Consider the following 17676-nt stretch of genomic DNA (forward strand, 5'->3'; position numbering starts at 1 on the left):
TGTAACATACACATGGTGTAGGAGGTCGACATGTTTCTCAGCATCATTTCAGTAAAGTGAACACAGAGCAGATTTCAGATCCGTCTAATAAGTGACAGAGTTTGATGAGACGTCCTGTCAAAATAATGGACAACACAAAGGTGAAGAACAACGTTTCCTCCATCAACTCCATTATTGTTTTTCATCAGTTTTTCCCTGTCTCTGTCTCATTAAGTTGTTGATCAAAATGTTTCCTCTGATCATGCTGAGCTGGAACTTTTCCTAAGTCCTCCACTGGACTCATCAGACACAACAGTGAATAAATAAAATGTAACAAACAAACAACCAGTGTTGGGCACGTTACTTTTAAAAAGTAATTAGTTATAGTTACTAGTTACTTCTCCCAAAAAGTAAGTGAGTTAGTAACTGAATTACTCCACTATAAAAGTAACTAGTTACCAGGGAAAGTAACTATTGCGTTACTTCTTTTTTTTTTTAGTTTAAATATGTCTAAGAATTTGGATTCTTTTCTAAGCGGGTTTCACAAGCCAGTTGCATAGAGTAGAACTGCATAGACACCTACACAGAACCTTTAATATTTATTGCACCTCAACAGACTACAACTGGTAGACATACTGTACTTCAAGTATTTTCTTCATCACAAAAATACAGTGTAACAATATGAAGTGCTTTTAACTCTCTGTACATACTGTACTGTTCAAATATTTTCGTAAAAATAAAAGTAAACAGTTTAAATATGAAGTGCTTTAATTCTCTGTAGTGTAAATTAAATAAATCAAACCGTCATACAAGTTACTGTACTGACATACTGTACTTCAAGTATTTTCTTAAAAACGAAAGAAACAGCTTAACAATATGAAGTACTTTTAAAATAGTACTGCAAAAGTCTATGAATTACTTGGACAAATCCAAGTTCAGCTGCTTGGACAGCGTGGCTCCATGTCCTTCTTTGTTAGCGGAGCTCACGTTAGCCACACCTGGCCTGCAGTCATCATCAACAGTGTCAACAACGGTGTTTTTGGCCACTAGTTTTGTAGAAGCGTGTGCCGTTGAGAGATGCTTCATTAGATTAGAGTTGCTTACAACGGACGTGGACAAACACTTCGCTCTGGGACATAATGTACACTTCATATGTACGTTCTTGCCTTTTACCTCAAGGAGATTAAAGTAGTGTCTGTACTTCCACTTTGAAAACGCCAACTTTCCCTCCGGACTCGCCATTGCAGCAGCATGCTGCATTCCAGTTACATGGGAGACCACTTTGTTCGTTTGTGTGTGTGTGAGGTTGCTGTGTGCGTGTTTGGTTTGTGTGTAAACTGAACACTGCCTCTGATTGGCTCACGAACTCTTACTCTACCTTAGCCAATCATCATCACTTATGCGGTTGTCTCGCCCCTCCCTACTCAGCTTTGCAGCTCCTGTGGCAGAGAGCCAAGTCGGATGACAAGAGCTTCAACGAGTAGCTTCAGTTTATAACGCGCCACATTTAATTGTCGGTAACGGTAACGGCGTTGTAACGATGGAAATAGTAATTAGTTAGATTACCCGTTACTGAAAAAAATAACGCCGTTAGTAACGCCGTTTATTTTTAACGCCGTTATTCCCATGACTGGTTACATGTGTTATTTTCTACATAGGATTGAGGCTGGAGAACGGTGAGGAGGAAGGGGGCACATATTCACACAACAACAAGAGAGAGAGATAATAAACATGGTTTTGGCCAATAATGCCATCAGGCTCAGAGAAATTCAAGCCAACATTATTGGTGACCATGCCATTTTCAATAATGTCCATCAGGTCTCTCTGTCAACACTGGCACGCATCCTGAAAAGAAATCAGGTCCAAATGAAACAACTGTATCCTTTTGAGTGGAATTCAGAGAGGGTCAAACGGTTGCAGCATGAGTATGTGGTATGTATTGTTGACTTTACTGTAGCACTGTGATGTTGCATACTGCACACATGACCTTTTGACATGTACATTGACTGTATACTAGATCTATTCTGAACTACACAATCTTGTCTCTCACTGTATTTCAGAGAGTTCTACAAATGGATGCTGAGGAAATCCAGCATGAATTCGTCTACATAGATGAGGCAGGGTTCAACCTCACCAAAGCAAGACGGAGAGGCAGAAACATCATTGGCCACAGGGCTATAATCAATGTCCCAGGGCAACGTGGGGGTAACATCACCCTTTGTGCGGCCATTACACAGGATGGGGTCCTCCTCCGTCATGCCAAAATTGGCCCTTACAACACACCTCACATACTCAAATTTGTAGACCGATTGCACAACATAGTCACAGCAGGTAACCAAATGCACCAGACGCAATACATTGTCATCTGGGACAATGTGTCATTCCACCGTGCTGCTCTGGTCCAGAACTGGTTTCAACACCATCCACAGTTTGTAGTCCTAGGAGTTTTTCTCTGCATGGCGGTGGAAGGTTTACGATCTCAGGTACCCCTGGCTCCCAGGCTCAGGTACCCCTCATTCAGGCCATGGATGACGCCTGTGACCAAGTCGACGCCGTAGCTGTGCAAGGGTGGATTAGACATTCAAGGCGGTTCTTCCAACGTTGTCTTGCCAATGAGGATATCGCTTGTGATGTGGATGAAATTCTCTGGCCAGATCCAGCTAGGCGAAGAGATAATGTCTAGTATTTTCTATACTTTCTTTTCTGTTTTCTTTATCAGATTTATTTTATTTTATTTATTATTTCTGTAATTTTTAACCTGTACTGGATACAGTATTTTATATTTGTTGTTGTTTGCTGGGATAACAGTGTTATGCACACTACTGCAGACATGTTTTGTTGTGATTCTCCATGTTGACTGATTTGGGTGTATGGAGAGAAATAAATTATATTTTCCTCAGTCTGCAGCATTGGTCTTGTCAAGTGTTTGATGAACTTATTGTATATTTGCACTTTCTCTGTGTACTTCATATACAGTACTCTAATCACTGAGAAGTAGAATTGCTAAAAGTGTTTAAGGTTAGCAACAGCAGTGTGTAACTGGTTCAGACAGAATTAAGTAATATGAAGCGTGTATGTGTCATATGGTGACAAAATATGTTTTTTATAAATTAGTGTATAGTTCTGACAAGAGTGTTTCATTTTGCAAAGGGTCTGAGGTGTTCTGCTAATTGGGTGTTTGGTGTGTTAATTGTGTGTAGTGTTTTGAGAAAACAGGCCCTGTTTTCTCAAAACAGGGCCTGTTTTCAAAATGGTGCTTATGCAATCGAAAAAAACTGTAAACACATATCGATTGTTGTATGATCTTACCCCCCCCTTAGCACTTAAACCATAGCACTTTTGTACTTAAGGTATCCTTGATAAATAGCAGATACCATGCTCAGACGAGGGCTTGAAAATTTCTTCTATTTTTTCTTTTCTACTTTATTGACGGTGATATGTTGTGGTTTCTTTCTTGTGACAAATGTACTTATTGTAAGTCGCTTTGGACAAAAGCGTCTGCTAAACGCCCTAAATCTAAATCTAAATCTAGAACAGTCTGACTGTGGAATTGTCTCTAAAGAGGAATGTCACAAGGATAGGGTGTATCATAGCGTGTGAACCCTCATCAACACTTATCAGTAACATTTGTGGAATGTTTGTAGATCAATAGAAGAAGATAACTACCACAACACTGGTTTCAACAAAGGGACTCCATGTTTCAAACATAATTTACAGTTGGCTTAGAGTACTTCACTGTCCAACACATAAACATTTATGTGGATGAATATTCAAAATATTTTATCAGACAAGATAATCAACCAACAACTCACAACAGCACCACTGGTCTTTCTAGTAACACAACATTTCTTTTTAAGGTGCACCTTTGTTTTGCATTGTTGTGTAATCTTTCTCTATTTGTAGTCTGACTACTTGACTGTGTTCTGGTGTAAAGTTTCCTGTGCAGGTTCAAAGTGAAACCACAGTTATTTATGCTGGTATACCTCCAGCTTCTTCTCGTTTATATCGTTATGTGTTTGAATCATCAGAATTAAATCATAAAGACAGCTGCAGATGTTTCTCTTCTCTCCACAGAACACAGTGCATGATGGGAAACACTCCACTTTTCTCCTGATGGAAAGAAGTTTGATCTGAACTTTTCTTCATGTTTAAATGTAACTACATGAGTTTATCTGACGTATTTTTCTCACTGTAACATTTGCCGAATTAACAAGAAGGCCCACATAGTTAAGAATGTGTTGTCGACAGCGTTTCACAAGGTTTATAAAGTTTCTCTCGTCATTTTAAGGGAGTCTGGTGACTTTCTCCACGGACCACAAGAAACAGATTATATTAGTTACTGTTAACTATATTTGTAAAATGTGACATGTTTATCATCAATATGTTTTATTCTTTAACACATCTGGTGTAAATGTTGAGTACAGCTGCTGAAACTCTTCAGATATTTTGTCTTCTGTTCCTGCAGTTTTTGGTTCAGGTCATTACTTTCAGATATTATTGTGATCAAATACTCCTGTTAGCTGTCAAAAGAGGTGTGTTTGACCCTGGACACTCCTCACATGAACATCTCTGTACAGAATCTGTGTGTTTGAGGTCTGAAGGACACAAAGAACTGTCTTTATTGACAGTCTGTGTTTTCCTCTGCTTGTGATGTACTCTCACTGTTTGATGTGAAGGTTTTCTAATGTTCCTTCCACATACAAAGACTGACTGCAGACACGAGCATCGACTCTCTAAAGCATCGACTTCAGTAAAGTTTAACCAGAGTTTTACAGCAGCACCCAATAAAAATATGAAACATGGAGAGATATTAATTAGAAAAACATTCTCAAATACACTACACTACACAATTTCTCTGGACTTTTATTACAGCTGACATAGTTTAATGTGTCATTTATAGTTTAACATGTCAAGAACAAAAAGATTTTTAGAAAATTGGAAATGAAGTTTCTGCTAGAATGTCCCTCATATAGTCAGATGACAAGTCCAACTTAAATGAACACTTGCACACGTCAGGTCGAGAGTCTTCAGTCATTTGCAGATGAAATCATGATGAGAGAACAGACTGCAGTGATCTGTGTGACCAGTGTTTTATTCCCAGAGAAAATCATCTGAGCTTGTGACATCACACCAGCCTGCCAGTGTGTTTTTATAGAATAAAAACTGAAAAAGCTCCCGTGAGAACGTTAAATCTGTGGTCATGAATGTATGTGTTTTTATTGCTTCAGTTTCTCACAAGTTAAACCAAAAACTAGGCTGAATATAATGTGATTATTTTAAATAAATGAGCTTTGTGGATCATTTGTTGCTAATAAATATCATAGCAGAGGAGCTGACACCCAATCCACCTGCAGTACCCACCTGATTCCTTTAATTTGTGGCTGACAGTCATGAACATGGACCACGTAATGAAGTCACCAATAACGGCAGTGTACCAGACTCCCTTAACAAATCACGTGATTTTAAGAGTTGGTGCACGAGGAGAAACTTAACAAACTTTGTGAAACAACTGTGACTTAAACTACATCATTGATGCTTTCTTGTAAATTCAGCATTAAATACAAAGTCACCAGACTCCATTAAAAAGACGAGAGAAACTGTAAACACTTTGTGAAACACTGTCTACAACACATTCTTACCTATTTGGGCCTTCTCGTAAATTCAACTAGTGGTAAAAAATAATAGGTCAAATAAAATCATGTAGTTACATTTAAACATGAAGAAAAGTTCAGATCAAACTTCTTTCCATCAGGAGAAAAGTGGAGTGTTTCCCATCATGCACTGTGTTCTGTGGAGAGAAAAGAAACCGAATAAAGTCAGACGAGTTTGAATCATGGCACAAATCCAACATCAGATAGTGAGTAAGTTTTATTATCCATGCGCAGATTTCCTGTAAAGCTACTGGGGAAATCTGTCTGCTAAACCACACCTGTTGATGTTGATACTCCCAGCTATTAAAAGGTGCTCTCAAGCAGGTAGTTCAGAGTAATACAGTGAAGTTGGCAGGAGAGCTGTTGAAACACCGTGGTTGTTGTTTTCTTCAAGATCTCTACCTTGATTGTCCAAGGACTTCAGCAGCTCCTCTCTGTAAGTAATCATGTTTGTAGAAGTCAGATGGATCAGTCAGCTGTATGAGGACTTTCTACCAGAAACATCTTTTCCACTTGTATAAATCTTGTGTGTGAGAAGATTTTATTGATGAAACTAAACAGAGTCAGTGTTGATATTTACCTCCACCTTCATCTACACAGTTAAACACATTCATTCATCAATATGTAGTCAAACAGTCAGCTGTGAGCTCCTGATGTCCTGTGTGACAGTGATGTGAATGTGGATACGGATGTAGTCGTCGTTGCTTTATAACTGACTCTGTTTTGTCTCTGATGAATAATATATATTTTCTTTTTTATCATCATCACTGTTTTAGGCCTAAAGTGTTTCTTGCATTCTCTGACAGTAAAAATGCGTAGCCTACACACAGAATTGTATCTGTTCTATCAAGTTGTGATTAATTGAATGAGTTAATATCATTGTGTTTTATGCTCAAGCCCGAGGGTTGATTGCTGTATGTGGCTGAGGATAAAAAAAAAGAAGGATTAGCTCACACTGAAATGGACTAAAATGAAATTTAAACTGTCCTGTGTTTTCATTTTTATTTTTTAAAATTTTACTGTTTTTAAATCTTGGTTGCTGCTACGTGTTTTATTCATTATCCAATGAGGCAACTTTTTAATTTGTACATTTTCACAAACACAGGGAGGACTTAAGTAGGTCTGCATATGTAGTTCTGTATTGCTACTGTATTTCTATTTATTGTAGGCTAGTTCTTTTATTTCATAAATGCACCAAAACATGGCATCATTGAAATGGAAACGCAAAGTTCAAGTACCCTATACTGTAAATGTAACTCTGTAACTCTGCCCACTGCAGAGTTGCCACATCATGTAAAAATATAAATTAATGCTCATTCAGGTCTATTAATAATCTTGATAGGCTAATTTAGACTTTCTAGGCTGTGTTACCTTCATTATAAGACACAAATATGTTTTGCAGCTCCAGACGGATTTTTTTTGTGAGGGACGGGGACAAAAATGGCTCTTTTGATAGTAAAGGTTGCTGATCCCTGATCTACACAGTTAAACACATTCATGTATCAATATGTAGTCAAACAGTCAGCTGTGAGCTCCTGATGTCCTGTGTGACAGTGATGTGAATGTGGATTGGGATGAGTCGTCGTTGGTCTATAACTGACTCTGTTTTGTCTCTACTGAACTTTACTAACAGCCGCTGGATTTCAACATGTTTGTCTTTTATTCTGCTGCACATTTAGTAAAGTTCAATCCTCAACAAACTTGTTTTGACTTTGTATGTTTCAGCTTTCTTCTTCTTCAGGACGTTTCAAATGGACTCATTCACTTTTTACTATAAAATCATGTCATCAAATATGATGCATTGTTACTGGCATCTGACAACAACATGAGCTTGTTTGTGTTTATTTGCAGTTGTTGTCTCTTGACTTTATATGGAGACACTCTTTATATGTGTTTCTAATGTATCAGTGTTACAACATTGACAACACGTCACCATGTTCCAGATACACAACTTTCATCTGTCTGTAGCAGCAGCACTAGTTCTGCAGTGTTTTCATGTGGCAGCTACATGTTGTTGTTTGCAGCTGAATCCACATGTTGTCATGTGTCCTGCTGATGGTGGACAGTTTAACCACTGGCGCCATCTTGTGTCAGAAGTACAATACAGCAGCTTAGCGTTAGCATCAACACTGTGTCCAGTCAGGAAGTCCTTGTGTGTAATGAGCAGGATAATAAAGACAGAGGAGTATTGTAAAGACTAAAGACAGACTGTAGATGTTTGTTGTGGTACATGTGAGGACTGAACTGTGATCACATGACTCTTCACCTCTGTCTCCTCTCACAGGGAGAAGATGATCTGCAGGATCCTGCTGCTCATCAGCCTCAACTGTGTCTGTGGTTAGTTTCCAGCTTCACTTTATTACACTGTGATTCAATGAATCAGTTAAAGTAGCCCACATGTGAGCAAACAGTTGATGTTGATGAGCCTCTGCAGCTCTGAGACGTCACTAAACTGTCCACAGAAACGTGTAGATGGAGTTTAAAGGCTGCCATGTTAAAGTTGTCAGTGTGTCTGCTCCTCACTTTCCCTCTCTGTCTCCTCAACAGGAACATTTGTAGTGAATGTGACACAGACCTCCTATCAGGCAGAGGAGAACCACAACATCACACTGGAATGGATGTTCACAACCACAGCTGACACTTCCCCTGACTCCCTTTATATCCACTGTGAGATGATAACTGATCACAAAGTCTCAGTCCTGTTTCGTCTAAATGAAGGTGTTGAGGTCCCAGAGTCTCGGGATCAACAGTTTGTAGGACGAGTCCAGTTGGACAAAGATGTCCTTAGAGACGGACGACTCAGACTTCATGTGTCCAGACTCAGGGCTGAGGACTCAGGCCGGTACCTGTGTGATGTGAGGACAAACTATGGTGCAGACTTTGTTGAATGTCGGCTCAACGTCTCTGGTAAGTTGGTTGAGTAGAAGTCAGTAGAACTTTATTAACAGGTTCAATTCAGCAGCTTTTTTGGATCAATAAGAACCTGAAGAAAAGTATTGAGGACGACCACAATCCACAATCCTTCACTTCATTCTCACAGTATCTGAGAAATATGTCACAACTTCAGCTGTTCTGTTGTTTGGTCTCTTTACAGCAGCAAGGCCCAAACCTGAGAGACCCAACACAGACACACCTGAGAGACCCAACAGGGTCAGTCGGAGCTTGATCCGCCTCTACTGTTTATTGGGACTGACAGCTGTGGTAGTTGTGTTGTTTGTTACCATTTATTTATTCATTGTCTGTCTAAGAAACAAAAGTCCAGCAGAGGATTTTAGAAAAGTTCCAGCTCAGCAGGATCAGAGGAAACAGTTTTATCAACAGTGTAAATGAGACCATTAAAACACATCCTGCCTTCATGTTGTTCAGTAAGTGTCCATGATATAAGAGTCAGAGGAGATAAACAATAATGGAGTTGATGTTGTTTATTATTTTGACAGGACGTCTCATCAAACTCTGTCACTTATTAGACAGATCTGAAATCTGCTCTGTGTTCACTTTACTGAAACATGTCGACTTCTTACACCATGTGTATGTTACAACTGTATATATGTCACATTTATACTTTTCATTTCTCTACATGATGTATTTATCCATAATAAAATATGACATCATGATTCATATCTCATCTCTCCTGTACTGGACTCCTGCAGGATGTCATGAAGCTTCAGCTGAACTGATCTGCTTGTTGTCATGTGTTGTATGATGTTACAGGACACACAGGAAGAGATTTCTTTATTTATTTTATCTTAATCTTTGTCTTCTGATGAACATTGTTACAATGCACTGCCTTTACCTGATGTTCTGTTTATAATGTGAACATACTGTAAATAAATCCATTAATATGAGAGAAGCTGTTTTTATTAACATGTTATCATTTAATAGGTCAAATAAAACACAATCGGCCCCTAATTGTTCATGGCTGTACAAGACATAACAATTACAATTATGTACACACATATTAAATTATAATATGATCATGATAATCAATTAAATGATTAAATGTTTTTTTAATGGAGTTTGGTGACTTTCTCCACGGACAACGAGCAGCAGCTTATATCAATTATTGTTTACTGTATTTGTAAAATGTGACATGTTTCCTGTCAGTATGTTTTATTCTGTAATACATGTGGTGTAAATGTTGAGGTACAGCTGCTGGAGGTAACAAACTCTTCAGACACAGAAGCAGACAGCTTTGACAGCGATGAGGCGACAAACTGACACTTTTTACAAAGAAACAAACATCTTAATGTTTTAAATTTACTACTGAGTCTCCAAACATTACTGATGTAAATGTCCCACAGCTCACACACTGCAGCTACTGTAGAGTCAGTCGCTGTAACAAGAAGTCGGTGTGACCCTAAAGCACGGTTGGGCCTTCTTGTTAATTTGGCTAATGTTATAGTGGTAAAAGTGAACATGGTCAATTAAAATCATGTAGTTACATTTAAACATGACCTGGATGACTGAGAACCTTCATCAACATTTGCTCCATTTGTTTCCATAATGAGTCCGCCTCTTTCTCCACAGGTAACAACTCAAGCAGAGTATGATGTGCACTTTTTGTGTCATTAATCAACATGTGATATTTGCTGAAGTTGCTTTTTATTTCAGCTTCATAACCAGGCTCAACCCTCGAACTGTCTCTTTTAAGAGAGTTTGTTTAGATTTTCTTAGTTTTTCTAAATCACTGATTTTAGAAAGGGATGCCTTCACTGTTAGTTTCACTGATCGTTTCCTGACAAAGGTCTCTCCACTCTCAGTTTGAGCATCAATGTTAGTTAGCTCTTGTTTGACCTGTGTTCCTCAGCCTTCCTCCTTCAGTGGTCCTCACCTGTCCTGTCTGCTCAATACAAGAGCTCGAGGTGAGCTGCACCACACCTTCTGTTATTCCTCATGTCCCTGGACTTCATGACTGGACTCCCTTCTATCATTCAAGCACCAGTATTCAGGGTTGAATAGTAACAGATTAAATATAATCCGGTTTATGCGATCATATTGCAAAACATTTTTTTTTTGTTTTATTGAAAGATGAACATTTTGAGGAGCTACTCCACTTGCAGTACAAGAGCAAAGTCCTCCATGTGGTTTTTGATTACAAAACAGCAACAACAACTTGCACAAAAGAAACAGCATGCAACATGTTGAATACACACTGTACACCTGTAATTTGTGCCAGTACTGGTATGATTACACTGAAAATGTTTGGAGACGTTATAAGAGGAAAAAAAGAGTATTTGTAGAACTCAATTTTTTGTGGCTGCGTCCATTTTTTTTGTATAAGGTGCAATATTTTAAATGTTATTTAATAATCCATAAGAAGTCAGACATTTCGACATCATCCACCTCAGTGGAATTTTATCTTTGGCTTTTACCAAAGTACAGTAAAGTTCATACAGTGTTGTAAAAAGAACCTCAAAGTCATATTTGAGAAAAAGTAAAGATATTGTGTTAAAAATATTTCTTCAGGTAAAAAAAAAAAGTGTCAAATGATAATTGTGCTTAAGTATCAAAAGTACAAGGAAAAATAAATTATACCTCTATATACATGTATGTATGTACTGTTTATGGGTCGACCAATTATCAACATGGCTGATTATCAAAATCCAAAATCTTTTTTTTTATCTGATTGCTGATAAAATAAATACATTTCAAAATGTGCTTCATAGGCTCTGATGCAGCATGTCATCTGAAAAATACATAAATGAAGTTTTCTTAGTTAAATTAAATGTAGTAGATTATTTGCCTCCAAAATGTTATGGAGTGAGAGTATAAAGTAGACGAAAATGGAAATACTCAAGTAATGTACCTCAAAATTACTGAAGTGCAGTAGCTGAGTAAATGTACTTAATTACATTGGGGTGCATACAATGCACATACAGCACACCATTGAAAGCATACAGTATCAGGCTATAGAATGTCTACAATATTGCAAATGCAAAACCACTATTGCAAATTGCAAACCACTACAACGGATCTTCAACCTTAGCCTGCAGCTAGGGAGAGTGCCCACCCTCTGGAAGACATCCTGCATCGTTCCAGTCCCGAAGAAGAACCAGCCCAGGGAGCTGAATGACTTCCGACCGGTGGCACTCACTTCACATCTAATGAAGACGTTAGAGCGGCTCTTCCTCAGTTTCCTCAGACCCCAGGTGCAACACGCCCAGGACTGCCTGCAGTTTGCCTACCAGCCAGGTGTTGGTGTGGAGGATGCCATCCTCTACCTGCTACACCGAGTCCACTCCCATCTGGATAAGGGAAGCGGCACAGTGAGGATTCTCTTCTTGGACTTCTCCAGTGCCTTCAATACCATCCAGCCCCCTATGCTTCAAAACAAACTGAACAGGATGGGAGTGGACCCCTACCTGGTGGACTGGATCTCCAACTATCTCACCGACAGGCCACAGTACGTCAAGCTGAAGGACACCACGTCTGACACTGTGGTCAGCAGCACTGGAGCCCCCCAGGGAACAGTGCTGGCCCCCATTCTCTTCACCCTGTACACCTCGGACTTCTGCTACAACTCGGAGCTGTGTCACATACAGAAGTACGCCGATGACACAGCCATCGTTGGATGCATCAGGGATGACAGAGAGGAGGAGTATCGGAGTCTGGTGGGGGACTTTGCTGTCTGGTGTCGCACCAACCACCTACAGCTCAACACCTCTAAGACGAAGGAACTGGTCATTGACTTTAGGAGGTCTAGACCAAAACCGCGACCAGTCCTGCTAGAGGGACCTGAGGTGGAGGCTGTGGACTCATACAAATACCTCGGGCTGTGGCTGGATAATAAACTGGACTGGACAACACACACCAGCCACCTGTATGGGAAGACGCAAAGCAGGCTGTACTTCCTAAGGAGACTGCGGTCTTTCAACATCTGCAGCAAACTGCTGTGGATGTTTTACCAGTCTGTGGTTGCCAGTGTCCTCTTTTACACTGTAGTGTGCTGGGGGGGCAGCACATCCAAGAAGGACACATCCAGACTGGATAAACTGATCAGGCGGGCCAGCTCTGTGGTCGGCATGAAGCTCGACCCTCTGGTGACGGTGGCAGAGAGGAGGACACTGGAAAAACTGCTGGATATTATAGACAATACCAGCCACCCTCTGCACACCGTCATCTGCGACCAGCGGAGCCTGTTCAGTGAAAGACTGCTCCTTCCCAAGTGTAGGACCAACAGACTTAAGAACTCCTTTGTCCCTCATGCCATCAGGCTGTACAACTCCTCACTTGGGGGGAGGAGGAAATAGGAGGAAATAGATAACCGGCAATACTGCAATACTGTGATTTCACTGTGCAATAACTTATTTATCTATTTATCTATTTATTCACATACATACCTGGACACTCTCACTTTCATGCAATAATTTCTGTACAATAACAAATATACAGTCCTCTACATTTACATTTATTTTTATTTTATTTTATTTTATTTATCCTATTTTGTCTTATTTTATTTTAATCTATTTTTATTATATTCTATTGTATTTTGTTCTATTCCTATCTTTATTTTCTATTTTTTTGCTAAGAGTTTATTTTCTCGTGAACTGTATGCTGCTGGAAATTCAATTTCCCTGAGGGAGCCATCCCAACGGGATCAATTAAGTGAAGTCTAAGTCTAAGTCTAAGTCTAAGTCTAATGTTATTAAAAATATATATATATATATATATATGTATATATATTCTCCCAAGTTTGGGCATATTGTTAAATGCATTTCATGACCTACACCTGATATTTGGTTAGTTGTTATTCGGTGTAGTTCCACGTTGCGCTGGTAGGGGGCGGTGTGATCTCCATGTCTGTACAGTAACAACATGGCGGTCTGATGTCAGCGGAATGTGAGTTTCAGCAGCCTGAGTCAGTGGGAACACCGCGGGTGATGTTGATATTTTGCCATCCGTGAAATAAAAACGGCAGGATTTGTATGTCGGGTCTGTCGGTGGTCTGTCACGGTGTCATTCTCGGTAGCAGAGATTGGGATTCGATCCCGAGTGGCGAGGATCTAGCTTCCCGGGTTCGGTCCGAGGCGCTTCACCCTTCGCCACCGTGGAGAAAGCCTCCGTGTAGCGCAGGGTGAGTTTTTAACGGTGGTGATAGTATTCCTGACAAAGTGTGTCTGTTAACAGGCTGATTAATAAAGTATTATAGCTACTGAACGTCAGATTATGAAGCGCTACACTCCACAGTTACTTTAGCCTGTTAGCTTTAGCTGTGTGGTGTTAGCTCAATAGCGTGGCTAGAGGGAGATGTGAGTCACTGGGAAAACAAACGAGTAACTAAAGTGTGTTACTTAAATAACTTGTTACTTGGTATTTGTGGAATTTGAGACGTGTGCCGAATTTACGAGCGGGTTAAAAATATTAGTTATTTTAATCGTTCATCTATCTCTTACCCGTGTACAGTTGCCAGCACGACAGAGAGCATTAAACTGTCAGGTTATTGAATGAGGTTTGGTTTGTCAGTCTCAGACAACGCGATATCGACGTGATATCGACAGTACGTCTGGCTCTGTGACACCACGTTTCCACAGTAGTCATTTGAAACTATCTATCGCAAGGTGTCAAGCTTTGTAATAAATATAGTAGAGACGTTCCTGGTGATGTTAATGTTATTACAGGCTGTCTAATTGTGGCTGACAATTTGTAGCCTCAAGGAGGAGACACTGAGGTGATGAAATACTAATGATGAAATACTACTGTGTGTGTACAGTCACTGTACATACCTTGAGAAATGAATGTTTGTTTGTACCACATTTTCAGAAGTACTATTTTATGAATATTCTGATTTGGTTCATAAACAAGGTATGTCTTCTATATTTCTTAATTTCTGTCTCTTGTCTGAACAGCACCAAGGCGAGAGTAAGAAGGAACTACTCCACACATGAGGAGGCATCAGTCAAGACAACCACAGCACAAGAAACCCAGGGCCTATGGATCCCATTGACTCTGAACAAGGTTGCCAGCATGCTCTTTTTTTTAACAGCAGCATTAGGTTACTATCTATTATAAGGGTGTCATGTGGGGAAAAATTAGTTACTTATTTGTAAGTTGCTCTGGAATTTATGTAAAGATACTGTAGCAATGGGGCACCCCAGGAGCCCAGTTGGTAGAGCATGCCATCCGCTCTCTCTCCTCCGTTTCCTGTCAACTCTCCAGCTATCACAACAAGTAAAGGAACAAAAAGCCCCCCAAAAATACTGAAAACAAATAAAAATTGTAACAATAGGAGCTGAGGTCGCAGGTTGTTGACTACTCTCAGTTATGGAAGAGCATGCCGAGTGGCAGGCTGTTAGCTGTGTGGTGTTGATGCATGATAACAATCCAGAAAGCTGATTGGATTTAATGCATTGTTTTGTTTGTGTAGAGTTTTGTTTGTTTAACATCGTGAACTGTTATTTTGGGTGTTCACCGTGTGTAATTCAATTAGTTTTTGCACACAGTTGATTAAGTTGAGAGTCAAAGTAATTTATTCATTTGCACAAATTCTAAATTCAAGAGCATAAATTACTTATATTTCTTTCTTTCATTTCTAATCACAATTGCCATAAGATATCAGACTTTGAAACACAGTAACATCATATATGTCCTGTGTTTAAAAGTAGGGCTCCTCAATTAATCACAATGTTTTTTAAATCGCAATATGAGTAGTACAACATCCAAATTGCAGGAGCTGCAGTTTTTTGATAAAGTTACAACATGTCACAGCATACCATTATAAATGAAGCATTGTGACGCTAAAAAAATGTGTAAAAATCACATCAACATTCAAAAATTACCATTTCCACTAAAATCCTGAGTGACTATCTGTCAAAGTAATCGCAATATTTAATTATTTACTTAGCATAACATACAACCCTACTCAAAAGAATGATTTCTTCTTGTGAGGCTACAGCCTGTGAGAGCAACATTTGATTAGGATGAATAGAAAGACGGTGAGTCCTTTTGTGAAGCTATAATTGTTAATTTAATTTGTTGTAGTTTATACAATGCTGTATACTGTACACCTGTTGAGTAGTAACTCACTCTCCTCACAGGGGAAGAGAAGCCGTCAGAGCAGTGTTGCGATTTAACACCGACCTCCAGAGGACGACAGCGGAAGAAAAATCCCAAATATTTAGATTATGAAACTGAGGACACGAGTAATGAGCAAAGTGCCCAGCAAAAACCACAGAGAAAGAGCTCAGGAGGAAGAGGAGGAGCAGCTTTGAAAAGGACTCCGGCAAAGAGTGGAAAAGCTAAGAACGCCACACAACAGACTGCAGATGTGGAAATAGAAGTAACTGACAAAACACCACAAGAGTCCGATGGTCAAATCTCAGAGGAAATGCCTAAAAAGGCAGTTAGGGCCAAGAAGACCCCAATAAAAGGAACTCCCGCCAGAAAAACTCCCGCCAAAAAAACTCCTGCCAAAAAAACTCCAGCCAAAAAAACTACCGCGACTGATGGAGACCTCCCAACCGAGGAGGATGGAGTTTCAAATACTGTGCAGCAGGCAAACGGGAAACCAAAGAGAAAGTATGTCAGGAAGCGTCCTGCACAGGAAGTGGAACCAGTTACAGAACCACCTTGTAAGGAGGCTGAAGGGGAACCTCCGATTGAACCTGAAGAGGAGCTCACACCAGGTGGTCGCCGCAGGAGAGGTGCTGCTAAAGCGTGAGTCACATGCAGTCTGTCTTTATGTTTACTGTATGTTGCACTGCAGAACATGGAGATCGAGAGAAAACAGCCAGCAGTTTTCTCCATGCCTACAGTTTAACAAAGAGCAATGTCGTCATTATATAAAAATTGTTGTTAAAATTTCTCCAGGGCTTTGAAGTACCTCCACATTCTGGCAAAAGAAGTATTCAACCATCCCGGTGATGAATCAGGCTCCCAGCCGGGGGCCAACAGTGATGTCACCCGAACAGAAGCAGTGTCAGTAACGGGGCGCAGAAGTTCCAAAGGAAGCAAAGGTACAGTGGATTCCACAACTCCACACAAACGTGTTTTAATATATGTTGCATAGACATTTGAAGATAGTCAGTGATGTGCTGGGTGGATGTGTATGTTAGACTGACATCATGATCAAGACGATGGTGTTGTTTTCATTCAGTTTCCAAAACTAAGGAGGGCTGAAACTGCCAAATTAAAAAAGAAATAAAGAGATGGCTCAATAAATGAATTAATATTCTATTAAATGCTTACTTCTGTGTTCTTTTTCCTTTGCATTTTGCAAAAGAATACATAAATAAAAGCATAGATGAATGAATAAATAAATAAAACATTTTTGATAAATCATAAACATGTTGAAAACATATGGGAAAGTAAATAAATAGGGGAGTAAATAAAGTGGTAAAAGTATAAAGCAAATTTAAACAGAAATATCACATTTTGTCACACTTTGTCAACAATTATTAATGCCTAGATTTATTATTAGTTTTATTTTTGTTGCATTTGATGACACATTTCTTTACTTATTGAGCCATTTATTTTTAATTTTGGCAGTTTCAGTTAAATGGAGACAGTGGGCCTCAGAATCAGCTGAACAGTACCATCACTGAGGACTATAACATCTGTTCAAAGGTGACATTAGAAGCAGGGTTTCCGTTTGGTGTCTTTCCCCATCTCCAAAATGTTATTGTCTGAGACAAAAGAGGGAAATTCAGGTTGAATATTATCTGTGTTTATTACCATTGAGGAGAATTTATGATCCAGCTGAGGAGTAAATGTTGTTTTATTCACAGCTTACTCCAACTGTTTCTTTTATATTATTAATCCTGACTCCTGACTGAAGGTGCACTGTTGGTGAGCTCATGACAGTATGGCTATTGATAAGATAAGAGGTCACTGTACATGCTGGTGTCAACATTTCCTCTCATGGTAGTTGTGGGTCAGAGGTCAGGGGCAGGCCAGAGGCAGATATATATATATATATATATATATATATATATATATATATATATATATATATATATATATATATATATATATCAGCACAGCGAGTGTGGCTTTCTACTGGTTTCAACCACTGAGTAACCATTACCATTGTCCTTTTCCAGAATACCTG

General features: G+C 39.4%; 1 protein-coding gene across 1 annotated transcript in view; it reads left to right on the forward strand.

Moving 5' to 3' along the window:
• The first annotated feature begins 13475 nt into the window (after positions 1–13475).
• The window catches only part of gtf3c2 (general transcription factor IIIC, polypeptide 2, beta), a 29215-nt gene continuing 25014 nt past the window's right edge, over positions 13476–17676 (forward strand). Inside the window, exons 1-4 of the mRNA XM_073492239.1 lie at positions 13476–13704; positions 14477–14585; positions 15665–16283; positions 16437–16582. Of these exons, the coding sequence (XP_073348340.1) occupies positions 14561–14585; positions 15665–16283; positions 16437–16582 (790 nt within the window). The 5' untranslated portion in view covers positions 13476–13704; positions 14477–14560. The remainder of the gene's footprint in view (positions 13705–14476; positions 14586–15664; positions 16284–16436; positions 16583–17676) is intronic.

This window comes from Pagrus major, chromosome 22, assembly GCF_040436345.1.
Source record: "Pagrus major chromosome 22, Pma_NU_1.0".
NCBI classification, from domain to species: Eukaryota; Metazoa; Chordata; class Actinopteri; order Spariformes; family Sparidae; genus Pagrus; species Pagrus major.